Source organism: Bufo bufo, chromosome 4 (assembly GCF_905171765.1).
Source record: "Bufo bufo chromosome 4, aBufBuf1.1, whole genome shotgun sequence".
NCBI lineage: Eukaryota > Metazoa > Chordata > Amphibia > Anura > Bufonidae > Bufo > Bufo bufo.
This window is the reverse complement of record NC_053392.1, coordinates 250,588,817-250,616,602: the sequence shown is the minus strand read 5'-3', so window position 1 is coordinate 250,616,602 and position 27,786 is coordinate 250,588,817. Positions and strand designations below refer to the sequence as shown.

The 27,786-nt window shown below is 46.1% G+C and overlaps 1 protein-coding gene across 1 annotated transcript in view; it reads left to right on the top strand.

The window, feature by feature from the left end:
• Positions 1-27,786, top strand: part of LOC120998035 (cytochrome P450 2J5-like) — a 270,926-nt gene that overhangs the window by 236,124 nt on the left and 7,016 nt on the right. Inside the window, exon 8 of the mRNA XM_040428475.1 lies at positions 21,152-21,339. Within this exon, the coding sequence (XP_040284409.1) occupies positions 21,152-21,339 (188 nt within the window). The remainder of the gene's footprint in view (positions 1-21,151; positions 21,340-27,786) is intronic.

Genomic DNA, 27,786 nt, shown 5'->3' with positions numbered 1-27,786 from the left:
GGTGAGTACAGAAAGTGCTCTCTCAGTGCTTCACTCCCCTCTCCTGGCACCTAATGAATACTAGTGAGCGCTTCCATAATTGAAGCTCTCACTAGTATCTGCTTTATAAGACGCACGTCCATTTGCCACCCACTTTTGGAGTGAAAAAAAGTGTATCTTATAAAGCGAAAAATACAGTACATAAAACAATTAAAAAATCGTTCATAAAACACTCATTGTGCGATATATCATATCAGAGTAAAATACAGTCCAACACTGTCCACTACTCACTAGGTCAGGGGTGGGGAACCTTTTTGCTGCTGAGGGCCATTTGGATATTTGTAACATCGTTCGCGGGCTATATAAAATTCTCAACTTAAAAATGTTAAGGCTATGTTTGGTCAGACATATAACTGACTCAGTTAAAAAAAATTATCTAGAGCGCTGTATTTTTGCAGCACAAAATGGCGCCTGCACTAAATATATTACATATAGTACAGGTGCCATTTTGGCTAAACATAGCAGTCTAATTTTGAAGTTCAAAATGTTATGTAGTTAGTTCTTTATTTGGCATTAATGGCAGCCGAAGCTCATCCCAGCTTTGTCCCTTTCTCAGCCTCAGATCGGCCCTCCCCACCTCCATCAACCTCCTATCAGACCCCCCAGCCTACATCAGCCTCAGATCAGACTCCCATCAGACCTTCCCTAGCCTCAGATCAGCCCCCATCAGACCCCCCAGCCTCAGATCAGACCCCCATCAGACACCCCAACCTCAGATCAGACCCCCCAGCATCAGATCAGACCCCATTAGACCCCCCAGCCTCAAATCATACCACCCCATCCTCAGATCAGACCCCCATCAGACCTTCCCCGCCCTCAATTAGTCTCAGATAAGCCCTTTTAGACATCCCCAGCATCCAATCACACCTCAGATCAGACGATTAAAATAAATAAATATATAAAGAAAAAGACACAAATGCAATGGCACTCTGCAACCAGCATTCTGCCCTGCCTCTATGCTGTATGAGGCATTGGTGTACATTTTGGCCAAAGCGTAATAAGCCACTCACCACGTCAAGGTCGCCTCTATGGAGTGGTCCCTAACACTAGTTCCTACCTGTTTGTGGGCCATGACAGCCACACAAAGTCCAGGGAATGCAGGTGCAGCATGCACGCCAAGCACACTGTGCTTTTAACCCTGTCTGGTGCCATTACAGCTTTCATCGGATCCAGGGATGCAAGTACCAACATGCATGCTGAGCCCACTATATACTTCTCCTGGAGCCAAATGGCTACTGGTAGGTGCTATATATGCAGACTCAGTTTTATACTGACTTGACCACTGAGGAATGGAGAGTGAATCTACCCGTAACGCGTATGGTGAAACAAGTGATGTACCTGCATTAAAAAGCCTCCGATAATACTTTATGGCCATACAGAAGAAAATTTCTACAGTAAAGGATTAACTATTCTTATCGTCGAAAGCTGCACCAAAGGAAATTGTGGAACAGAGTGGCAACTCCCGCGATCTTTGGAACTCACGCGAAATTTAAACCAGCTTGCTGTATGGAGCGACTGAATAAGCCGGCAAATATTTAAAGCTCCATTGAAGCAATAGGGAGACAGCAGACGCTAGTAACGGTAAGCCAAATATCGATTTAAAGTTTTCTTCAATTCAAAGCTCATATCGACCTTAAAAGGATATGCTATAAGAGACTTTTCACATTATCAGGATTCCTGTGGACACTTTATGAACATATTGCGCTCCCAGTGAATACACCTACAACATTTTCAGTGACATTCAGCTTCCCAAATTGGGATAGAGTGCTAGAAGATAATACCTCCTCTTCCCAAATAACAGCATATACTTGAAGTTTTTTGGTGTGATATATATTATTGAATTTATCGACACTATTGAGTGGTATCGAATATTCTATCGAATATTTCAACATTGAATTTTCTACCATTCAATTTATCGAATATTTCTATTGAATATATTCTTATTGAATATAGTATCGATCATATCTACCACAATATATGAGACAGTAATGTTGTATATTATTGCTACATTGTTCTTATAAATTTTATTACTTGTATTTTATGGGGATTTAATAAATATTTTCTGCATATGTCAATCTGGTTGCCAAGTGTATAAGTGCTCGCCCGTTTTCCTATTAATTGAATATAGTTATTGTAGCTCACAATTGGCTGTATCTGCAGGGGGAGGGCTTGACCTTTCTGGGGTACAACCCCCCAATAAATTTGTATTGATGTACACCCCTATATATGTTTTGGGATTCACTTGTAATTTTTGTATAGCTTGAGAAAGACTTGTATGTCGAAACGATGCTGTTATTTTCAGTGTGATTAAACACAAATTTTTTGGATTGAAGTTTGAGAGTGCCGTGACCTTTCTAAAGTCTGTCTCTATATTCTGGGAGCCATAGTTTTTTCAGTTTTTGGGCGATTATCTTAGGTAGGGTCTCATTTTTTGCGGGATGAGATGACGGTTTGATTGGCACTATTTTGGGGTGCATATGACTGTTTGATCGCTTGCTATTACACTTTTTGTGATGTAAGGTGACAAAAAATGGTTTATTTAGCACAGTTTTTATTTTTTATTTTTTACGGTGTTCATCTGAGGGGTTAGGTCATGTGATATTTTTATAGAGCCGGTCGATACGGACGCGGCGATACCTAATATGTACACTTTTTTTTATTTATGTAAGTTTTACACAATAACAGCTTTTTTCAAATGTTTTAAACGCCTTTTTGATCGCTTGCTGTTGTACTTTTTGTGATGTAAGGTGACAAAAAAATGGTTTATTTAGCACAGTTTTTATTTTTTACGGTGTTCATCTGAGGGGTTAGGTCATGTGATATGTTTATAGAGCCGGTCAATAGAGCCAGTCGATACGCGGCGATACCTAATATGTATACTTTTTTTCCCCCCCTATTTTTTTACCAATTTTTTTTTACTTTATTTGGGGAAAATGACGTTTTTGTTTATTTTTACTTGAAACTTTTAATTTTTTTGGGGGAAAACTTTATTTTTTCACTTTATTTTTTGTCCCATTTTGGGACTTGAACTTTTGGGGGTCTGATCCCTTTACATTGCATTCCAATACTTCTGTATTGGAATGTATTGGCTGTATGAGTAATACTGTGTGTATTACTCATACAGCGTCCGGCCTGTGAGATCCAGGGGCCTGGATGTCACAGGCTCGTCACCGGAAGGCAGCGCGATGCCTTCCTTCGGCATCGCACTGCCTTCCATGCCATCGGGTCCCCCCTACAGCCCCATGGGGACCCGATGGCACCGCCGCCACCGCAATAGGTAAAAGCCGCAAACTGCAGGTCTAAATTGTCCTGCGGTTTGCGGTGATCGCCGACATGGTTGCCAATGATTTGAGCAGGCACCGGCTACCGATCACCGCCGTCCGCGCGGCGGTAATCAGAAATACACAGGGCGTACAGGTACGCCCTGTGTCCTTAAGTTCCAGGACATCAGGGCGTACCTGTACGCCCTGTGTCTTGAAGAGGTTAAAGGGGTATTCCCATCTTGCCTTTTCAATCTTACCAGCAGTAAATGTCCTGATAACTTCCTGGTTTGGCTCAGGCAGTTGAGTGAAGGCCGGCCACGCCTCCTCATGACTCACCCTGAGAGCTCAGTCCTTGCGTGCTCGTTCATGTGGATGAGTCATCAGTCAGAGCCTGCAGAGTATGTAAAGCCCATCACCCTGCTGGGGAATCACTCAGTGACCACTGACCAATGCTAGTGAACTAATGTAGTAGTAACTTGTGGCTGTCATGCATTCTAATACACTTTTACACATAAAACCTGTGTTAGGCTACTTTCACACTTGCGGCAGGACGGATGCTGTTCACCATGTCGGATCCGTCCTGCGGCTATTTCGCCGTGCCGCCGCTCCATCCCCATTGACTATAATGGGGATGGGGGCGTAGCTCCGGCGTAGCACGGCGGTGCACGGCGAAAAGCCGCCGGACTAAAATTACTGCATGTCAGGCTTTTTAGTCCGGCGGCTTTCGGCGTGCACCGCCGTGCTGCGCCGGAGCTCCGCCCCGGTCCCCATTATAGTCAATGGGGACGGAGCGGCAGCACGGCGAAATAGCCGCAGGATGGATCCGACATGGTAAACAGCATCCGTCCTGCCGCAAGTGTGAAAGTAGCCCATTCTGTGCAGCAAAAACAATAAATCACTACAGCCCAAATGCATGTTAGCTAGTAGCCATATGATCTGTGCTAGATATAGATAGATATATTCACTGACTTATTACCCAGCTTTCCCGGTGTCTGATATTATCACTGACTTATTACCCAGCTTTCCCGGTGTCTGATATTATCACTGACTTATTACCCAGCTTTCCCGGTGTCTGATATTATCACTGATTTATTATCCAGCTTTCCAGGTGTCTGATATTATCACTGACTTATTACCCAGCTTTCCCGGTCTCAGATATTATCACTGACTTATTACCCAGCTTTCCCGGTCTCAGATATTATCACTGACTTATTACCCAGCTTTCCCGGTCTCAGATATTATCACTGACTTATTACCCAGCTTTCCCGGTCTCAGATATTATCACTGACTTATTACCCAGCTTTCCCGGTGTCTGATATTATCACTGACTTATTACCCAGCTTTCCCGGTGTCTGATATTATCACTGACTTATTACCAAGCTTTCCCGGTGTCTGATATTATCACTGACTTATTATCCAGCTTTCCCGGTGTCTGATATTATCACTGACTTATTACCCAGCTTTCCCGGTCTCAGATATTATCACTGACTTATTACCCAGCTTTCCCGGTCTCAGATATTATCACTGACTTATTACCCAGCTTTCCCGGTCTCAGATATTATCACTGACTTATTACCCAGCTTTCCCGGTCTCAGATATTATCACTGACTTATTACCCAGCTTTCCCGGTCTCGGATATTATCACTGACTTATTACCCAGCTTTCCCGGTGTCTGATATTATCCCTGACTTATTACCCAGCTTTCCCGGTCTCAGATATTATCACTGACTTATTACCCAGCTTTCCCGGTGTCTGATATTATCACTGACTTATTACCCAGCTTTCCCAGTATCAGATATTATCACTGACTTATTACCCAGCTTTCCCGGTATCAGATATTATCACTGACTTATTACCCAGCTTTCCCGGTATCAGATATTATCACTGACTTATTACCCAGCTTTCCCGGTGTCTGATATTATCACTGACTTATTACCCAGCTTTCCCGGTGTCTGATATTATCACTGACTTATTACCCAGCTTTCCCGGTGTCTGATATTATCACTGACTTATTACCCAGCTTTCCCGGTCTCAGATATTATCACTGACTTATTACCCAGCTTTCCCAGTCTCAGATATTATCACTGACCTATTACCCAGCTTATGGGGGGGGGGGGGGCATCTGTGGATGGCACTTATGGGGGGGGGGGAATCTGTGAATGGCACTTATGGGGGGAGGCCCATTTGTGGATGGCTATTATGGGGGGGAGCATCTGTGGATGGCACTTATGGGGGGGCATCTGTGGATGGCACTTATGGAGGGGGGCATCTGTGAATGGCACTTATGGGGGGGCATCTGTGAATGGCACTTATGGGGGGGGCATCTGTGAATGGCACTTATGGGGGGGGCATTTGTGGATGGCTCTTATGGGGGGGAGCATCTGTGGATGGCTCTTATGGGGGGGAGCATCTGTGGATGGCTCTTATGGGGGGGAGCATCTGTGGATGGCACTTATGGGGGGGAGCATCTGTGGATGGCACTTATGGGGGGGCATCTGTGGATGGCACTTATGGGCTGGGGGCATCTGTGGATGGCACTTATGGGCTGGGGGCATCTGTGGATGGCACTTATGGGCTGGGGGCATCTGTGGATGGCACTTATGGGGGGGGGGGGGGTCAAACAGCATGGAGGCACGGTAGGCAAAGACCTTAACATCTTAACAACTGAACTAATGAGGACTTGTGTCTTGTATTATATGTTTGAAATGATATAATGTGCATAGAGGGTTAAAAGGGTATGTCTGAACTGAGGCCAATGTGAGGCCAAGGGGAGGTATTTATATGTTCATTGTACCACTGTTGTATTGTGCTTGATAAAGACCATTCGGTCGAAACGTTGCCACAAGAGGTGAAATAAAAGAAACTGTTACTTGATCCATTTGAGTGCCGCGGCTTCCTCATTTTCTGCTACTTATGGGGGGGGGGGGGGGCATCTGTGGATTGCCGCATGGACTCCTTCTGGGCACCAGAGAGCACGGCGTCCTCGGTTGCTATGACGCCGTGCGCTCCCTCCTGCTGCCGGAAAACAGTAATACACTGCTATGATCTAAGAGTGTATCACTGTATTCCGGCGGCAGGAGGGAGCGCACGGCGTCATAGCAACCGAGGACGCCGTGTGCTCCGGCGCCCAGAAGGAGTCGGCCCGGGACTAATAGGGCATCATATCAATCACTAACCTCTGCCACTGTCGTCTTCCAGGGCCCTCCTTCCTCCTCTAGCATCTGCAGGCAGACCGTTTCTCTCCCCAGCACTATTTCCAGCAAGCAGGACACTGCTGTTTTACAAGCTGGGGAGGCATGCGTGCGCGTTCTCGAGCGGCCGGCTGGGGAGAAGATAGGACATTGTGCGCAGGCGCGGCACATACAAGCCCCGCAAGTATGTGGCCGTAACCAGGGGATACAGGTAGACAACACAGGCGCAGATGAAGGCATTTTTCAGGAGAACGGTGCAAGTTAGGAAATAGAAGTTATTTAGAAGATTATTCAAGGACACTTGGGGAAACTGACTAACAGCAATTAATGAAATGGGAATACCCCTTTAAGGTGTTAAAAAGTGAAAGTTTGATTTATGATTATTATTATGTCCCATTACTTTTGGTCCCGTAACAAGTGGGAGGCACATATGCAAACTGTTGAAATTCCTACACCGTTCACCTGATTTGGATGTAAAAACCTTCAAATTAAAGCTGACAGTCTGCAGTTAAAGCACATCTTGTTTGCTTCATTTCAAATCCATTGTGGTAGTGTACAGTCGTGGCCAAAAGTTTTGAGAATTAGATAAATATTGGAAATTGGAAAAGTTGCTGCTTAAGTTTTTATAATAGCAATTTGCATATACTCCAGAATGTTATTTAGAGTGATCAGATGAATTGGATAGTCCTTCTTTGCCATGAAAATTTATTTAATCTCAAAAAACCCTTTCCACTGCATTTCATTGCTGTCATTAAAGGACCTGCTGAGATCATTTCAGTAATCGTCTTGTTAACTCAGGTGAGAATGTGGACGAGCACAAGGCTGGAGATCATTATGTCAGGCTGATTGGGTTAAAATGGCAGACTTGACATGTTAACAGGAGGGTGATGCTTGAAATCATTGTTCTTCCATTGTTAACCATGGTGACCTGCAAAGAAATGCGTGTAGCCATCATTGCGTTGCATAAAAATGGCTTCACAGGCAAGGATATTGTGGCTACTAAGATTGCACCTCAATCAACAATTTATAGGATCATCAAGAACTTCATGTAAAGAGGTTCAATTCTTGTTAAGAAGGCTTCAGGGCGTCCAAGAAAGTCCAGCAAGCGCCAGGATCGTCTCCTAAAGAGGATTCAGCTGCGGGATCGGAGTGCCACCAGTGCAGAGCTTGCTCAGGAATGGCAGCAGGCAGGTGTGAGCGCATCTGCACGCACAGTGAGGCAAAGACTTTTGGAAGATGGCCTGGTGTCATGAAGGGCAGCAAAGAAGCCACTTCTCTCCAAAAAAAAAATCAGGGACAAATTGATCTTCTGCAGAAAGTATGGTGAATGGACTGCTGAGGACTGGGGCAAAGTCATATTCTCCGATGAAGCCTCTTTCCGATTGTTTGGGGCATCTGGAAAAAGGCTTGTCCGGAGAAGAAAAGGTGAGCGCTACCATCAGTCCTGTGTCATGCCAACAGTAAAGCATCCTGAGTCCATTCATTTGTGGGGTTGCTTCTCATCCAAGGGAGTGGGCTCACTCACAATTTTGCCCAAAAACACAGCCATGAATAAAGAATGGTAACAAAACACCCTCCAACAGCAACTTCTTCCAACAATCCAACAACAGTTTGGTGAAGAACAATGCATTTTCCAGCACGATGGAGCACCGTGCCATAAGGCAAAAGTGATAACTAAGTGGCTCAGGGACCAAAACATTGACATTTTGGGTCCATGGCCTGGAAACTCCCCAGATCTTAATCCCATTGAGAACTTGTGGTCAATCCTCAAGAGGCGGGTGGACAAACAAAAACCCACTAATTCTGACAAACTCCAAGAAGTGATTATGAAAGAATGGGTTGCTATCAGTCAGGAATTGGCCTAGAAGTTGATTGAGAGCATGCCCAGTCGAATTGCAGAGGTCCTGAAAAAGAAGGGCCAACACTGCAAATACTGACTCTTTGCATAAATGTCATGTAATTGTCGATAAAATTCTTTAAAATGTATGAAGTGTGTGTAATTATATTTCACTACATCACAGAAACAACTGAAACAAAGATCTAAAAGCAGTTTAGCAGAAAACTTTGTGAAAACTTATATTTGTGTCATTCTCAAAACTTTTGGCCACGACTGTATATAGTGAATTTGGGTAGTGCAGCATTTGTTTGTGGTTTAGCTGCGTTACCTCAGCTACAGATAGTAACAAACGCCTTTGGAACAAATTATTTCTACTAATGTGATATATCAGTTGCCCCCCCCCAAAAAAAGTGAATGAAGCAGGGGTGTGATATACAGTACCTTCTTCCACAAATACTGCTCTTCTATAGAGACTTTTGTCACAGGGTCATTTTGAAAATAACAGGCAGAGGAAGAGGCAGGCCATTCCGCAGGGGTGGTAGGGGTCGGACAGGTGCACCAGGCCGGAGCCTAAGTGGGATGTTGCAGAAGGTGCGTGCGATTACATCAAAGGACGCACCAGGCTTGGTTGAGTGGCTCCTGCACCCTCCTCATCCTCTCTATCTGAACTCTCTTCACTCTCTGCTGTCACGGCTGTATGTGAGCAACAAGAGCATACACAGTTAATAAAGCTACTGACCGGACCCAAACTAGGGAGGATAAAGGGTGACCCCTGTCAGACCCTCAAAGCTCTCCCTATGCTGCTAAAGCACATGCCCGGATCCAAATGGCGGAACGAGGCATGCCCACGTACCTAAGACTAATGACCACTGTAACCCCTACAATAGCGGAAGGGGCACGGCCACCGGTGCCCTGCTCAGTATATGGAGGGAACCGTGGCCACCTCAGATCCAGTCAGAAAATAACCAGGTACACAACAATGTCTGCACACTTAGCTGAAGGTGCTGCAGCCGCAGAGAAGACGGATCCCAGGACAGGTGGCAATATCCGGAGTGCTTGCTGCAGCAGAACACAGGTCCAGTGAACTGATAGCTAACAAGTGAAGATACTCAAGCAAGAGCTACAACTCAAATGAGAACTATAATCCACAGCCTAGAAAGGAGGAGGGGTGATTTAAAGGCAGGGAAATCAAACGCAGGAGGAACAGCTGGGAGGACTCCTCCAAGCTCTAGTAGTGACATCATCACAGGGGTGTAGAAACAGAGCTGTGAGAACGTCTCAAAACTCTGGTAGTGACAGTACCCCCCCCCCCCCCCTCTACGGGTGGACTCCGGACACCCAGGACCCACCATATCAGGATGAGCCCTATGAAATGCCCTGATGAGGCGAGTGGCTTTAATGTCCGACACCGGAACCCACATCCTCTCCTCAGGACCATAACCCTTCCAATGAACGAGGTACTGAAGAGAACCGCGGACAATGCGAGAGTCCACAATTCTGGAAACCTCAAACTCCAGATTGCTATCAACCAAAATCGGAGGAGGAGGCAAAGAGGAGGGTACCGTGGGCTGGACATATGGTTTTAAGAGAGATCTGTGAAATACATTATGTATCTTCCAAACCCGTGGAAGATCAAGACGGAAGGCAACAGGATTGATGACTGACAAGATTTTATAAGGCCCAATAAACTTGGGACCCAATTTCCAGGAGGGAACCTTCAGTTTAATATTTCTTGTAGACAACCACACCAGATCACCCACATTCAGGTCCGGACCAGGCACACGTCTCTTATCAGCCACACGCTTATACTTCTCACTCATCTTTCTAAGATTACTCTGAATCTTTTGCCAAATGGTAGACAAAGACGAGGAAAATCTCTCCTCCTCAGGTAAACCAGAAAGAGCCCCTCCCGAGAATGTCCCAAACTGCGGATGGAACCCATATGCACCAAAGAATGGTGACTTATCAGAAGATTCCTGACAACGGTTGTTCAGAGCAAACTCAGCAAGAGGGAGAAATGAACACCAATCCTCCTGGTTCTCTGCCACAAAACAGCGCAAATATGTCTCCAGATTCTGATTGAGGCGCTCAGTCTGACCATTCGACTGCGGGTGAAAAGCAGAAGAGAAGGACAGCCGAACCCCCAGGCGAGAACAGAAAGCCTTCCAGAACCTGGACACAAACTGCGTGCCTCTATCGGAAACAATATCAGAGGGAATGCCGTGCAATTTAACAATATGGTCGACAAAAGCTTGCGCCAACGTTTTAGCATTGGGTAAACCAGGGAAAGGTACGAAATGAGCCATCTTGCTAAAACGGTCCACCACCACCAGGATCACCGACTTCCCTGAGGAACGAGGAAGATCCGTGATAAAGTCCATGGACAGGTGTGTCCAAGGACGGGAAGGTATGGGTAACGGGAGAAGGGAACCTGAAGGCCGTGAACGAGGGACCTTAGCGCGAGCGCACGTCTCACAAGCAGCCACAAAACCCTCCACCGAATTACGAAGAGCCGGCCACCAAAATCTCCGAGCAATGAGATCTACCGTGGCTCTACTCCCGGGGTGACCAGCAAGAACAGTATCATGATGCTCCTTGAAGAGTTTGTGATGTAGCTCAGGAGGCACAAACAACTTCCCAGAAGGACAACGGGCAGGTGCCTCAGTCTGGGCAGCCTGGACCTCGGCCTCCAAATCGGAATATACAGCAGAAACAACTACCCCCTCCGCCAAAATGGGACCCGGGTCCTCTGAGTTTCCTCCTCCCGGAAAACAGCGAGAGAGAGAGCATCAGCCTTCATATTTTTGATCCCAGGGCGGAATGTAACGACAAAATTGAATCTGGAGAAGAACAGAGACCATCTGGCCTGTCTCGGATTCATACGCCTGGCCGACTCCAAGTATGCCAGTTTCTTATGGTCGGTAAAAACGGTGATAGGGTGCCTGGCCCCCTCCAACCAATGGCGCCATTCCTCGAAAGCCAACTTGATGGCCAACAACTCCCTATCTCCCACATCATAGTTTCTCTCTGCCGGGGAGAGTTTTTTTTAGAGAAAAAGGCACAGGGTCGCCATTTGGCAGGAGAAGGGCCCTGGGACAAAACCGCACCCACACCCACCTCGGAAGCATCCACCTCAACAATAAAAGGTAAGGAAACATCGGGATGCACCAAGACGGGAGCAGACGCAAAACTCTCTTTAATCTTAGAAAAAGCTGCAAGCGCCTCCTCCGACCAAGAGGAAAAATCCGCCCCCTTTTTTGTCATGTCAGTAAGGGGTTTGACAACAGAGGAATAATTCAAAATGAACTTTCTGTAATAGTTCGCAAAACCCAGAAAGCGCATCAATGCCTTCTGATTCTCAGGAAGCTCCCACTCAAGTACAGCACGGACCTTCTCCGGATCCATGCGAAAACCAGAAGCAGAGAGGAGAAAACCCAGAAATTGAATCTCTGATACCATAAAAAGACATTTCTCCAGCTTGGCGTACAATTTATTTTCCCGCAGAATCTGCAGAACCTGAAAAAGATGATCCTGATGGGTCTGAACATCAGGGGAAAAAATCAAAATATCATCAAGATACACCAATACAAATTTCCCCATTAAATGGTAAAAAATACTATTAACAAAATGCTGAAAGACGGCCGGAGCATTCATCAGGCCGAAAGGCATAACGAGATTCTCAAAATGCCCGTTAGGAGTATTAAAGGCCGTTTTCCATTCATCCCCCTCTCTGACCCTGACCAGGTTGTACGCGCCTCTCAAATCCAATTTGGAAAAAACCTTGGCCCCAACAATTTGGTTGAAGAGGTCCGGGATCAGAGGAAGGGGATAGGGATCGCGAATCGTGATACGGTTCAGCTCCCTAAAATCTAGGCAAGGTCTCAGAGAGCCATCTTTTTTTTTAACAAAAAAAAAACCCGCGGCAACAGGTGATTTTGAGGGACGAATATGCCCCTTATCGAGACTCTCGGAGATATAGGTTCGCATTGCGATTCTTTCCGGTTGTGAGAGATTGTAGAGGCGTGCTTTTGGCAGCTTGGCGCCGGGAATGAGGTTAATGGGACAGTCAAACTCCCGGTGAGGAGGTAGCTCCTGAACACCGCTCTCGGAAAACACGTCCGAGAAATCAGAGAGAAATGATGGCACAGTTTTAGTAGACACCTCTGCAAAAGTCGCTGTGAGACAATTCTCTCTACAAAAGTCACTCCACTCATTTATTTTCCTTCCTTGCCAATCAATAGTGGGGTTATGTCTAGTGAGCCAGGGTAACCACAAAACTAGAGGAGACAAGATATATCCTCCACATGAGTGTCACCCACAGCCAACCGGATATTGTGAACAATGCCCTTCAGAGATCTCTGTGAGAATGGAGCAGAGTCAATAGCAAAAACAGGTATATCCTTTTCTAATGTACAAACCTGAAAACCATGCATGGCTACAAATTGAGTGTCAATAAGATTGACGGCCGCTCCACTATCGACAAAAATCTCACAAGAAATGACTTTGCTCTCTAGCGCCACCCTGGCAGACAGGAGAAAACGGGAACTGCAGGTCAGAGGAAAAGCATCAATTCCTACATCAACTTTGCCCAAAGTAGCAGATGAAGCAGAGTTTGATGATTTACCTTTTGAGGTTTTTCTCCTATTATCGCTCTTAGTACAGTTCAAGAATCTCCTAGACGGACAAACATTTGCCAAATGACCTATGCCCCCACAACAAAAACACACCATACTCTGAGGACTAAATCCTCTTTTATCAGGGGCAAGTCGACCTAGCTGCATGGGCTCCTCCTCAGAGGGGACCAAGACAGGATGAGGCCCTTGCACACTGAATGAGTCCACACCACTGCCCCTAGACTGACACTGGCTGGACAGAGAGGTCTCGTTTCTTTCTCTTAGACGCCTGTCAAGGCGTACCGCCAATGACATGGCAGACTCTAAGGACGTTGGTCTCTCATGGAAAGCAAACGCATCTTTCAATCTCTCTGAGAGACCATGACAGAACTGACTCCGGAGTGCAGCATCATTCCAACCTGAATCAGCTGCCCATCTCCGAAATTCAGAACAATAAAACTCCGCAGACAGTTTGTTCTGGCATAAAAAACGTAAGTTAGATTCGGCCAGCGCAACACGATCCGGGCCATCATATATCTGCCCCAGGGCCACAAAAAATCTTTCCACGGATCGAAGGGAGGGATCCCCTGATGGCAGCGAAAATGCCCAAGTCTGAGCATTACCCCTGAGCAGGGAGATGGCAATCCTCACCCTCTGCTCTTCATTACCAGAGGAATGGGGACACAAGAAAAATGGAGTTTGCATGCCTCTCTGAAGCGAACAAAATTCTCACTGCCCCCGGAGAATGTTTCCGGAAGTGAGACCTTTGGCTCGCAACAGACTCCATGGGCCGGAGCTGAGCCCAATGCTTGAAGCTGAGTCATAGATTGACGGAGATCCGCTACCTCCAAAGAAAGACCCTGCATGCGGTCAACCAGGCCAGAAAGCGGATCCATGTCAAAAGAGACGGTTTTGGTGGATTATAATGTCACGGCTGTAAGTGAGCAACTAGAGCATACAAGGAAAATAGAGCCACTGACCGGACCCAAACTAGGGAGGATAAGGGGTGACCCCTGTCAGACCCTCAAAGCTTTCCCTATGCTGCTAAGCACATACCCGGATCCTAATGGTGGAAGGAGGCATGCCCGCGTACCTAAGACTGATGACCACTGTAACCCCTACAATAGTGGAAGGGGCACGGCCACCGGTGCCCTGCTCAGTATATGGAGGGAACCATGGTCGCCTCGGATCCGGTCAGAAAACAAACAGATTCACTACAATGTCTGCACACTTAGCTGAAGGTGCTGCGGCAGCAGAGAAGACGGATCCAAAGACAGGTGGCAATATCCGGAGTACTTGCTGCAGCAGAACAAAGGTCCAGTGAAAAGATAGCATACAAGTGAAGATACTCAAGCAAGAGCTACAACTCAAATGAGAAATATAATCCACACTCTACAAAAGGAGGAGGGGTGATTTAAAGACAGAGAAATCAAACATAGGAGGAACAGCTGGAAGGAAGGAAACAGAAAGTAATGACCTCATCCCAGGGGCGGAGAAACAGAGCAGTGAGAACTCCTCCAAGCTCTGGTAGTGACATCATCACAGGGGTGGAGAAACAGAGCTGTGAGAACTTCTCAAAGCTCTGGTAGTGACACCCACCCTTCTTTCCCCACTCCGTTTTTTTAGACCTGGCGTGATTTGCAGCGCAGAAAACTGGCATATATCACTTTCCATAGTGTATTTCTTTATTTTACGGATTTATATAGCGCTACTATAGTCCGCAGTGCTTTACAGACATTAGCATCACACTGTCCCCAATAGGGCTCACAATTTAAGTTCCCTATCAGTATGTCTTTGGAGTGGGAGGAAATCAGAGTACCCGGCGGAAACCCACGCTAACACAGGAAGAACATACAAACTCCATGCAGATATTGTCCTTTATTCTCAGTGCAAGAGGATGACAAAAAATGGAATTCATTCTCATTTGCACTTTCGGTATCTGAACATAAAGCGGCTTATGCCTCTTCTGCACTAAATACACAAGGCATTCCGATATTGTTTGTTGTGCCAGGTCGCCAACTAATAAGGAAGATAAATAAAAACCATGAAAAATATGGGAGCAGACACAGAACTCTCTGATCTGTCAGAAAAGAAAAAATTGAGCTGGTAACTAGTGATCTCTGGGGCTCAGGCATCAGCTGGGCTGTGATTGGTCAGTCTGCAAAGACTGACCAATCACAGTGATCGCTGGCATGGAGACACTGTGAGCTGTGGTAAGCGGTGCATGATATAGCTGCCATCACTGTACTGTCACTGTGATCTCACAAACTGACAATTAGGGTCCATTCACACATCCGCAAGTGTTTTGTGTTCCACAAATTGCAGATCCGGCCATGTGCGTTCCGCATTTTGCGGACTGCACATGGCCGGCACTATGATAGAAATGCCTATTCTTGTCCGTGGCTGCAGATACGGACCCATTCATGCGGACGTGTGAATGGACCCTAATTACTTTGCACGTTGACAGCTGAATGCACCTGGGGGGACCACAATTGAACATAGTTTTCTCTCTTATACACTGCTCAAAAAAATAAAGGGAAAACTTAAACAACACAATGTAACTCCAAGTCAATCACACTTCTGTGAAATCAAACTGTCCACTTAGGAAGCAACACTGAGTGACAATCAATTTCACATGCTGTTGTGCAAATGGGATAGACAACAGGTGGAAATTATAGGCAATTAGCAAGACACCCCCAATAAAGGAGTGGTTCTGCATGTGGTGAACACAGACACTTCTCAGTTCCTATGCTTCCTGGCTGATGTTTTGGTCACTTTTGAATGCTGGCGGGGCTTTCACTCTAGTGGTAGCATGAGACGGAGTCTACAACCCACACAAGTGGCTCAGGTAGTGCAGCTTATCCAGGATGGCACATCAATGCGAGCTGTGGCAAGAAGGTTTGCTGTGTCTGTCAGCGTAGTGTCCAGAGCATGGAGGCGCTACCAGGAGACAGGCCAGTACATCAGGAGACGTGGAGGAGGCCGTAGGAGGGCAACAACCCAGCAGCAGGACCGCTACCTCCGCCTTTGTGCAAGGAGGAACAGGAGGAGCACTGCCAGAGCCCTGCAAAATGACCTCCAGCAGACCACAAATGTGCATGTGTCTGCTCAAATGGTCAGAAACAGACTCCATGAGGGTGATATGAGGGCCCGACGTCCACAGGTGGGGGTTGTGCTTACAGCCCAACACCGTGCGGGACGTTTGGCATTTGCCAGAGAACACCAAGATTGGCAAATTCGCCACTGGCGCCCTGTGCTCTTTACAGATGAAAGCAGGTTCACACTGAGCACATGTGACAGACGTCACTGAGTCTGGAGACGCCGTGGAGAACGTTCTGCTGCCTGCAACATCCTCCAGCATGACCGGTTTGGCATTGGGTCAGTAATGGTGTGGGGTGGCATTTCTTTGGAGGGCCGCACAGCCCTCCATGTGCTCGCCAGAGGCAGCCTGACTGCCATTAGGTACCGAGATGAGATCCTCAGACCCCTTGTAAGACCATATGCTGGTGCGGTTGGCCTTGGGTTCCTCCTAATGCAAGACAATGCTAGACCTCATGTGGCTGGAGTGTGTCAGCAGTTCCTGCAAGACGAAGGCATTGATGCTATGGACTGGCCCGCCCTTTCCCCAGACCTGAATCCAATTGAGCACATCTGGGACATCATGTCTCGCTCTATCCACCAACGTCACGTTGCACCACAGACTGTCCAGGAGTTGGCAGATCCTTTAGTCCAGGTCTGGGAGGAGATCCCTCAGGAGACCGTCCGCCACCTCATCAGGAGCATGCACAGGCATTGTAGGGAGGTCATACAGGCACAGGGAGGCCACACACACTACTGAGCCTCATTTTGACTTGTTTTAAGGACATTACATCAAAGTTGGATCACCCTGTAGTGTGTTTTTCCATTTTAATTTTGAGTGTGACTCCAAATCCAGACCTCCATGGGTTGAAAAATTTGATTTCCATTTTTTTTTTTTGTGTGATTTTGTTGTCAGCACATTCAACTTTGTAAAGAACAAAGTATTTCAGAAGAATATTTAATTAACTCAGATCTAGGATGTGTTATTTTTGTGTTCCCTTTATTTTTTTGAGCAGTGTATTATGTAGTAATAAAGAGAATACTCCAGCACTGTGCGTCAAGGCTTGTTTATTTTGGAAATGCGGCGTCGTAACAACGTGACGTTTCGGCCAGAACGGCCTTTATCAAACTATGTGACAAGAAATTCAAAGAAGCAATAATTACAATAGTGCATAAAATCCAACACATGGTGAAAATTATGAGTCATAGTAGTGTAGGATGATGGAGAACACAGATGCCCTTGAAAGCGTTATGTACCAGAAAAACAGAAAAATAAACAGAAACAAAAGTCCAAGAAAAAAACATATTATGTTATGTAGTGTTATGCCTTGTTTTATTGTTATCTGGCCGGATGTTCTAGCAGGCTATGGATGTCAAGGGTTAACAAGGAACAAGGCTTACCACCCTGCTTCTCCCATCTGTGTGGGAGTGGGCTGGTCCTGCTTCGTGCCAGGGGAAGGAGCTTCTGTCCAGAAACAGAGAAGAAAGGAAGCTCAAGTTAGAGCTCCTGCTCCTGGAAAAAATTCCCCAGAGGTTATTCTACCTCAAGTGAATCCTTGAGAAGACAGACAGCAGAGTGAACAGCTATATCTAGTATCTACAGACAGTACTGTAAAGTGAGGGACCATGGCTAAGACACCCATAATTACCCTAATTACTACTATCGGAGCAATGGGGAGGAGACATCAGCTTCTCTCCTGGGCGTTCCTTTTCCCTGGCTGTGACGTTCTGCGCTGCGATTGGACAGCACTACAGCAGGGAGAAGGAACGCCCAGGTGAGAAGCTGATGTCTCCTCCCCATTGCTCCGATAGTATTAATAAGCATACGAAGCAGGAGACGGTAATGGGGGAACAGTGGGCGAACGGAGCGGTGCCCATGAATAATAGTAAGTGCAGGGAGATCCCTGGGCGCCGCTCTATGTAGCCTACTAACTTAACAAAGTCCAGACCCATGAAAGGTCCTCCTATCATTGGTGGCGCAGTGCGCCCGTCCCTCCCTCTTTATTGGCAGCGCGGCACAGGGGGAGGGAGAGACTGCTTCCTTCTCCCCTGTGCTGCTGAGGGAACATGAGCGCACTGACAGCATCGACAGTATCGATACGGGACAAAATTTCGATACCCGCAACAGCCCTATCCCTGGTATACCTTAGAGTCAGAGAATAAAGAGAAGTGCAGCATACAGAAGAAACAGAATATTAAGCAAGCCTCTCAGTAAAGCAGAGAAAGATAGAAAGCAAGCAGAGTCATTGAGCAAGCCTGCCAGTTTAATGCTAAAGCCTTCTGGGACTAAGACAAAGCCTGTAAACCATTTTGATGAACGTTTATTCAAGTAAAGCTGCTGTTCAACTTTATACAAGGTATGGACTCAAGTTATTTCTTTCAAATCCCTCAATTATTCCTCCTATTTATTGCTTCGGAGCCAAAGCCTGGGGTCCAGCCATATCTAGGTAGGAGCACCGTGACACACATAAAGGGACATTTTAGGCCGCACTATACCACTCGGCATTCCTACACGTGGGTCGCATTATAGAGGGCCCTATGGGGAGGCACCCGCTGCACAAGACTTCATCTTGTGCCCCCCTTCACTCAGTGCTTTGTGGCCAGGGAAGCACATAGCCTTCGTGCTGCATGAGACAAAAACGGTACTCCCTCCCATGCCAAATTCTTGACCTAACCCCTTCCCTCCAGCCAGAGTTGTAACTTGACCAGCATGCACTTTCTATAATACTGGTGTTTTCTTATGCGGCACAAGGGTCTTTGGCCCCCTCAGGCTCTTGGGACCGTTAGCGACTGCTACCACCTGCTCCTGGTCAGTACAGCATAGTGCTAAACTGCAGTCATCCAACCTGCCTCCATATGCTTAGTATTGCCAGAGAGAAAATTGCACTTGGAAATTGCTGCTGATTAATTTATTTGAAGTTTTATGTTTCACCTAGTAAAAGAGACATTTACACTGACCTAAAGAATTATTAGGAACACCATACTAATACGGTGTTGGACCCCCTTTTGCCTTCAGAACTGCCTTAATTCTACGTGGCATTGATTCAACAAGGTGCTGATAGCATTCTTTAGAAATGTTGGCCCATATTGATAGGATAGCATCTTGCAGTTGATGGAGATTTGAGGGATGCACATCCAGGGCACAAAGCTCCTGTTCCACCACATCCCAAAGATGCTCTATTGGGTTGAGATCTGGTGACTGTGGGGGCCATTTTAGTACAGTGAACTCATTGTCATGTTCAAGAAACCATTTTTCCAGTCTTCAACAGTCCAATTTTGGTGAGCTCGTGCAAATTGTAGCCTCTTTTTCCTATTTGTAGTGAAGATGAGTGGTACCCGGTGGGGTCTTCTGCTGTTGTAGCCCATCCGCCTCAAGGTTGTGCGTGTTGTGGCTTCACAAATGCTTTGCTGTATCCCTCGGTTGTAACGAGTGGTTATTTCAGTCAACGTTGCTCTTCTATCAGCTTGAATCAGTCGGCCCATTCTCCTCTGACCTCTAGCATCACCAAGGCATTTTCGCCCACAGGACTGCCGCATACTGGATGTTTTTCCCTTTTCACACCATTCTTTGTAAACCCTAGAAATGGTTGTGCGTGAAAATCCCAGTAACTGAGCAGATTGTGAAATACTCAGACAGGCCCGTTTGGCACAAACAACCATGCCATGCTCAAAATTGCTTAAATCACCTTTCTTTCCCATTATGACATTTAGTTTGGAGTTCAGGAGATTGTCTTGACCAGGACCACAACCCTACATGCATTGAAGCAACTGCCATGTGATTGGTTGACTAGATAATCGCATTAATGAGAAATAGAACAGGTGTTCCTAATAATTCTTTAGGTGAGTGTATATGTTCATTGACTCATTCACACGTCAGTGTTCGGTCAATATTTTCCATCACTGATTTTGAGCCAAAACCAGGTGCGGCTCTAAACACAGAACAGGTGCAGATCTTTACCCTATACCTTATGGGGATCATTTATTAAGACTGGCGTTTTAGATGCCGGTCTTAATAAACCTCTAATCTGGAGTTGGATCCGCCGGAGTTATGAAGAGGCACTGGCCTCTTTATAAGTTCGGCAGATCCTCCACCAGTTCTAAATGTAAGAGAGCTTCCTAGCTGTCTTATATTTAGACCTTTTTATATGCCTGATACAAGTGTCGAAAAAGGTAAATGAGGTGGGCCTGCTGGCCCGTCCCCTTCCCCATCCACTTTTGTAGACCTGGCGTTATTGAGGAGAAGTCGCAATCTGCGCCTTAAATACACCTATTATAGTCGTATTTCAGCTTAATAAATGACCCCCTATGTCTGTGAATACTCCAGTCCTGGTGTTGGCTCACAATTACTGATGGAAATCACTGACCAAAACACTGACGTGTGAAAGAAGCTTGGTTCTGGCCTCAATCTTCAGTATTGCATTTCCACTGCACTGATCCCCAGGAAGCAAAAGTCTGAGGGAGTACAGTATGACACAACACTTTATCAGGGACACTTCCATTTCCATCCTTTGCACCGGCTCCACTGGGGCTCACTGTATATTCACATAACACATGTTGAAACTACACCTACAAGATGCAACAGTTTTGTATGCGTTTTTACTTTTATTTTCAACTAATGAGTGTTTACTTCAATAGAAAACTGCATTTTCAGCTTGTAGTTTTTGGAGTGGATCCGCCCCAAAAACCTCATAGAAAACGCACAAAAATGCATGGACATGTACAGAGCTGTTTTTGATGCTTCCCATTCATTTCAATGAGAGATTCAGCACAAAGTATGCCCTAAGATAGGGCATGTTGCTTCTTTTTTCCACATGGAACTGCTGCTTCTCATTGAAATGAATGGAAGGTTATTTTGAGGCATTTTTGGGATTTGATTTTGAGGTGGAAACTCCAAAGTCAGCGCCAAAAAACTTGGGGTGTGAACTGGCCCTTAAAAGGCAGGTTGACAAGAGGTTAATATTTGATGTTAATATTAAAGATTTTTTTTTTAAAGAACCACAAGAATGATGAGAGAAATTTGTAAAAAGTTACCTTTTTGGATTAAAGTACTGTATATAGAATATTTAAGAGTGTACTGACAAATGGAATTAGTTATTTTGATAGCTCAAATTCTACCATTTTGTTTTATAGTAAAAGTCCAGAAAGAACTCGATGCATTTGTACAAAGCACTGAAAATCTACAATATGAAGACCGATTGAGTTTGCCGTACACCAATGCTGTAATCCATGAAATACAGAGATTTTCTACTGTGGCTCCTATGGGCCTACCTAGGCAATGTACAGAAGATATTGAATTTCATGGTTATTTAATCAAAAAGGTAATTACATGGACATTGTAATAATGGTGAAAAAAGTGAAAGGGCAACAAAGAGGTTAATTAGACTTAAACTCCTTACTGCCTGTCGACTGCAGGGATAGCTATTTTTTTGATTATCTAATACCTAGGCGTGAATTTACCTATGGGCACAGTTGGCCTGTGCCTATAGGTGACTATGGGGGAAAGACAACCACTAAAGGGGCAATATATATACTAATACACTGAACAATATGTGGTCATATGTAAATTAAGAACGGGCAAACATTTTCCGGCCAGACATGTGTACATATGGCATTATTTAAGGGTGGAGCCTAAGACATCAGACAAACTGTGCATACAGCCTCTTATTAGTAAATCCAGTATTGTATATGCCTATTTCAGCAGTGGTAAAAAAAAATAATATTGTAAGTAGAGATTGCCTTGCGGTTCGCCCGGCAGCGCCATATTCTTTTACATTGTGAAGAACTTTGACCCATGATACATGCACCAGGTGGTACAGGACAGCCAATTGAGACATTTCAGCACATGGACATACCCCCTACCTTATAAATAAACCTGATCTTGCCACCATTTTACATTCAGTGTTTTGCCAGTGTAGGGAGAGGTTGCTGTGTGGAGCAGGAACAGACTGTTGGGACACAAATCGCTAGCTAATAGGGCCACAAAAGTCCTTTTAAGGACTGGTATAGGTGTGCTATCGAAAGGTGTGATATACTGAAGGGATTAATATACTTATAATCAGGGGCGTAGCTAAAGACTCATGGGCCCTGGTGCAAGAGTTCAGCTTGGGCCCCCCTTCCCTCAATGCTTTGTGGCCAGGGACAGGAAAGCACATGGTCTTCATGCTCCCTGAGGCAAAAATTTAAATGGCACCCCCCCCCCCCATGCCAAATTTTTGACCTAACCCCTTCCCTAAAGCCAGAGGTGTAACTTGACCAGCATGCACTTTCTATAATACTGTTGTCATCTTATGCATCACAAGGGTCTTTGGGCCCCCTCAGGCTCCTAGGCCCGGTAGCGACTGCTACCTCTGCACCCCCTATAGCTACGCCCCTGCTATAATATACTTTCTAACATAGAAAGTATATTATAGTGCAACTGTATTGTGCAGCAGTTGTGTGCAGTTCTGCTGCGATACTACAGCCACACAGAGTGCCAAACGCTATTGGAACAAATAATTTGTACTAGTGTGACTTACCAGTTGCCCCCCCACAAAACTGAGACAGGGGTGTGATATACCTTCTTCTATAGGGACTTTTGTCACAGGGTCATTTTGAAAATGACAGGCAGAGGAAGAGGCAGGCCATTCTGCAGGAGTGGTAGGGGTCGGGCAGGTGCACCAGGCCGGAGCCTAAGTGGAAAGTTGGAGAAGGTGCGTGCGATTACGTCAAAGGACGCACCAGAGTTGGTTGAGTGGCTTACTCAGCCTTCCGTTTCTGTACCCTCCTCATCCTCTCTATCTGCACCCTCCTCACTCTCTTCTGTGTGCACCCCCAAAGACACCACCACCACAACCATATCCCTTCCGCTCAAATCAGAATTATTTTCCCATCCATTCCAAGACCTTACCGATACGCTGCCATTCTTGGCATCGGATCATGAGGAGGCGATATAAACGGTCGCTACCCAGCAGTCTGACAACAGTACCCAGATCAGCCCAAGGAGGGTGGTCCCCGCTGTTGCTGCCTACTCTGAGATCTCTAATGTCAGTGGTGATGAAGGTGACGATGATGATGTGTCGATGGACGTCATGTGGGTGCCCACAAGAGAGGAAAAGGAGGGTAGTTCAGAGGGAGAGACGGAGCAGCAGATAGGGAAGAGAAGGAGGAGAAGCATTCAGAACTTGTAGTGCACAGGAGGCAAAAAGCAGACTGCTAATGATCTGGAACGAGCCATCCACCATGCACAGTCACATCTGGCGCTCCCAGGACGCTGACACATGGCTCCGCAGTGTGGGCTTTTTTTAACGTGTCCACTGCTGACAACAGTGCTGCCATCTGCAGCCTGTGCTGTCAACACATAAGTTGCGGTAAACCCAACACTCACCTAGGGACGACCGCTTTAAGAAGGCACCTGGCCTCCCATCACCGAGCCCAGTGGGAGCAACACTGTCAGAACCCACAAAGCCACACTACCGGCGCTCCACGTCCTGCCTCTTCTCCTTCTCCTCTCTCCTCCCATTTGTCCTCCACTCCACCTTCCACCGTGCTGTCATCGTGTTCATCTGGCAAAAGACAGGCTTCCGTGGCCCAAATGTTCGAGCGTAAAAAGATGATGATGCCGGAAAACCCTCTTGCCCAACAGCTGACTGCCAGCTTGTCGGAACTGCTAGCCCGGCAACTACTGCCATATAAACTGGTGGACTCAGAGGCCTTTAGAAAATTTGTGGCCATTGGCACATCGCAATGGAAGGTCCCCGGAAGGAAATATTTCTCCCAGAAGGGCATTCTGGAGCTATATGGCCACGTTCAGTGGAAAGTGAATGTATCTCTGGCACAGTGTTGGTGCCAAGATACATCTGACCACAGACACGTGGTCTAGCAAACACCGGCAAGGAAGGTACATAATTTTTACTGCCCACTGGGTGAACCTTCTGACGGCCGTCAACCATGCAACCCACGGCACCTGTGTGGATTTGGTGTTACCGCCACGGATTGCATGCAGGCATACCTCTTCTTCTCCTCCTCCTACTCCATCCTCCGTCTCCTCTTCGGCTGACTCTTCCTTTTCCACTGCTACCTCCTCTTCCGCTGCGCCCCTCAAGCTCCTCAGAACCTATGCCAGGTGAGACGTTGCCATGCTGTGCTGCGGCTGCTGTGCCTGGAAGCCAAGAGCCACACAGGTCCTGCACTCCTTTCAGCAGTGGCTAACCCCGCTCAATTTGACAGTTGGTAAAGTGGTGTGCAACAACGGTTCCAATCTGCTGAGCGCGCTGAAACAGGGCAAAATGACACTTGTGCCATGCATGGCACACGTCCTGAACTTAGTCGTGCAGCGATTCGTTGCAAAATACCCCGGGGTCCAGGACGTCTTGCGGCAGGCCAGGAAAATCTCTGGCCATTTTAGAAGATCTTACACGGCCATGGCTCGCCTTGCTGACATTCAGCGACGACACCATTTGCCCTTCAGACGTCTGATTTGTGACTGCCCGACGCGATCGAACTCCACCTTGTATATGCTTGATAGGCTGCTCCAGCAGAAACGTGCAGTTAACGACTGCCTGTATGAACTCTGCGGCAGGACAGGTTCTGGGAGCTTGGTTTTTTTGCAGACTTCTGCGGCCATTTGATAAGATCACCAAACTAGTCAGTCGCAGCCAGGGCGCCATCAAGTCAAGTCGCAATGCTGGATGAATTCCCAGGGGGGGCTACTCCATCTGAGACAAGACAACAGGAGTCTGAAGAGGAGTCAGAGGAGGATGGCGTCGGGCGGAAGAGGAGGAGGAGCAAGAAGAGCATGCTTTAAACTTTTCTGGAATCCCTGGTGTTGTCCGTGGCTGGGGGGAGGAGACCGAGGAAGACATTATCCTGGACGATGAGCAGGAGCCAGGCCACTTCACCACTTCCAGTTTAGTGAAAATTGGGGCCTTCATGCTCCAGTGTTCGAAGAGGGACCCCCGTATAAAAAGCATAAAGGGCAAGGACCAGTACTGGGTGGCAACGTACTTAGACCCCTGGTACAAAAATAAATTGGCGGACATGTTACCAGCGTCACAGAGGGCTGTCAGAATGCAGCACTTTCAGACATTGCTTCGAGAAATGCTGCATTCTGCTTTTGCGGGTGCTGGCAGAGGAATTTTGACCCACAGAGAAACTGTTGCGGGTACCAATCTAACAGCGCATGCAAGAAGAGGGTGGTTTTAAGAATGGTTGGTCACTTTCGGGAATGAGATCATTCTTGCAGCCAATCCATCGACAGCCGCCCTCCGGACCCAGCCTCGGGGAACGCCTAGACCAACAGGTGTCCGACTACATCGGGTTAACAGCCGATGTGGACGCTCTGAGAAGCAAGGAACCCCTGGACTACTGGGTGTGCAGGCTTGACCTGTGGCCAGAGCTGGAACAATTTGCCATGGAACTGTTGGCTTGGCCCTCGTCCAGTGTCCTGTCCGAAAGGACGTTCAGCACAGCAGGGGGGATTGTGGCCGATAAGCGCACTCGCCTAGCTCACGACAGTGTGGACTACCTCACATTTCTAAAAAAGAATGAGGCATGGATCGCGGAGGAATTCAACACCTGTGACGACCACGTTTAATTGAATTTCCTCATGCCAGACCATACATATCCTACAACACCAAGAAATAATATTGGTCCCTGTCTTATGTAAATAATGAGGCATAAAAGACCTTTTCTATCCGTTGAATGCCTAATGTTTTGGGCCTCTGAGGAATTTAACACCTGTGACGACCACGTGTTTCAACTATTATCATTAGGGTTTTTTTCAAGAGGAGGGATTTCGTTAGCCATGATTTTAATCCAATTTTATATTTTTTGTTTTTTTAAACATATGTATTTGACCTGTATTTGTACTGGCCTGCAGTAAAATTGATATCCAATGACCGTGTAATCTACCTCCAGCCACATACTTACTTGTTCTTTTCTGTATGGTGAATGAATAATTTGTGGGGCCTGTAGTCCACTGGATGCTGTAAAATTGATATCCAATGACCATGTAATCTACCTCCAGCCACATACTTACTTGCTCTTTTCTTTCTGCTGAATGCATAATTTTTGGGGCCTGTAGTCCACTGGCCTGCTGTAAAATTGATATCCAATGACCGTGTAATCTACCTCCAGCCACATAATCACTTGTTCTTTTCTGTCCGCTGAATGCATAGTTTTTGGGGCCTGTAGTCCACTGGCCTGCTGTAAAATTGATATCCAATGACCGTGTAATCTACCTCCAGCCACATAATCACTTGTTCTTTTCTGTCCGCTGAATGCATAATTTTTGGGGCCTGTAGTCCACTGGCCTGCTGTAAAATTGATATCCAATGACCATGTAATCTACCTCCAGCCACATATTTACTTGTTCTTTTCTGTATGGTGAATGAATAATTTGTGGGGCCTGTAGTCCACTGGCTGCTGTAAAATTGATATCCAATGACCATGTAATCTACCTCCAGCCACATACTTACTTGCTCTTTTCTTTCTGCTGAATGCAAAATTTTTGGGGCCTGTAGTCCACTGGCCTGCTGTAAAATTGATATCCAATGACCATGTAATCTACCTCCAGCCACATACTTAGTTGTTCTTTTCTGTACAGTGAATGAATAATTGTTGGGGCCTCTGAGGAATTCAACACCAGTGACGACCACGTGTTATCGAATTTCAACTATTATCATTAGGAGTTTTTTAAAGAGGGGGGATTTCGTTAGCCATGTTTTTAATCCAATTTTATATTTTTATTTCTTTTAAATTTACATTTGACCTGTATTTGTACTGGCCTGCAGTAAAATTGATATTCATTGACCGTGTAATATACCTCCGGCCACATAATCACTTGATCTTTTCTGTCTGGTGAATGCCTAATGTATGGTGAATGAATAATTTGTGGGGCCTGTAGTCCACTGGCTGCTGTAAAATTGATATCCAATGACCATGTAATCTACCTCCAGCCACATACTTACTTGCTCTTTTCTTTCTGCTGAATGCATAATTTTTGGGGCCTGTAGTCCACTGGCCTGCTGTAAAATTGATATCCAATGACCATGTAATCTACCTCCAGCCACATATTTACTTGTTCTTTTCTGTATGGTGAATGCATAATTTTGGGGGCCTGTAGTCCACTGGCCTGCTGTAAAATTGATATCCAATGACCTGACCGTGTAATCTACCTCCAGCCACATAATCACTTGTTCTTTTCTGTCCGCTGAATGCATAGTTTTTGGGGCCTGTAGTCCACTGGCCTGCTGTAAAATTGATATCCAATGACCGTGTAATCTACCTCCAGCCACATAATCACTTGTTCTTTTCTGTCCGCTGAATGCATAATTTTTGGGGCCTGTAGTCCACTGGCCTGCTGTAAAATTGATATCCAATGACCGTGTAATCTACCTTCAGCCACATACTTAGTTGTTCTTTTCTGTACTGTGAATGAATAATTGTTGGGGCCTCTGAGGAATTCAACACCAGTGACGACCACGTGTTATCGAATTTCAACTATTATCATTAGGGTTTTTTCAAGAGGGGGGATATCGTTAGCCATGTTTTTAATCCAATTTTATATTTTTAGTTCTTTTAAACATATGTATTTGACCCTATATTTGTACTGGCCTGCAGTAAAATTGATATCAATTGACCGTGTAATATACCTCCGGCCACATAATCACTTGATCTTTTCGATCCGGTTAATGCCTAATGTTTGGGGCCTGTAGTCCAGTGGCCTACAGTAAAATTTTATCCATTGACCGCATAATGTACTTCGAGCCACATAATCAGAATTTATT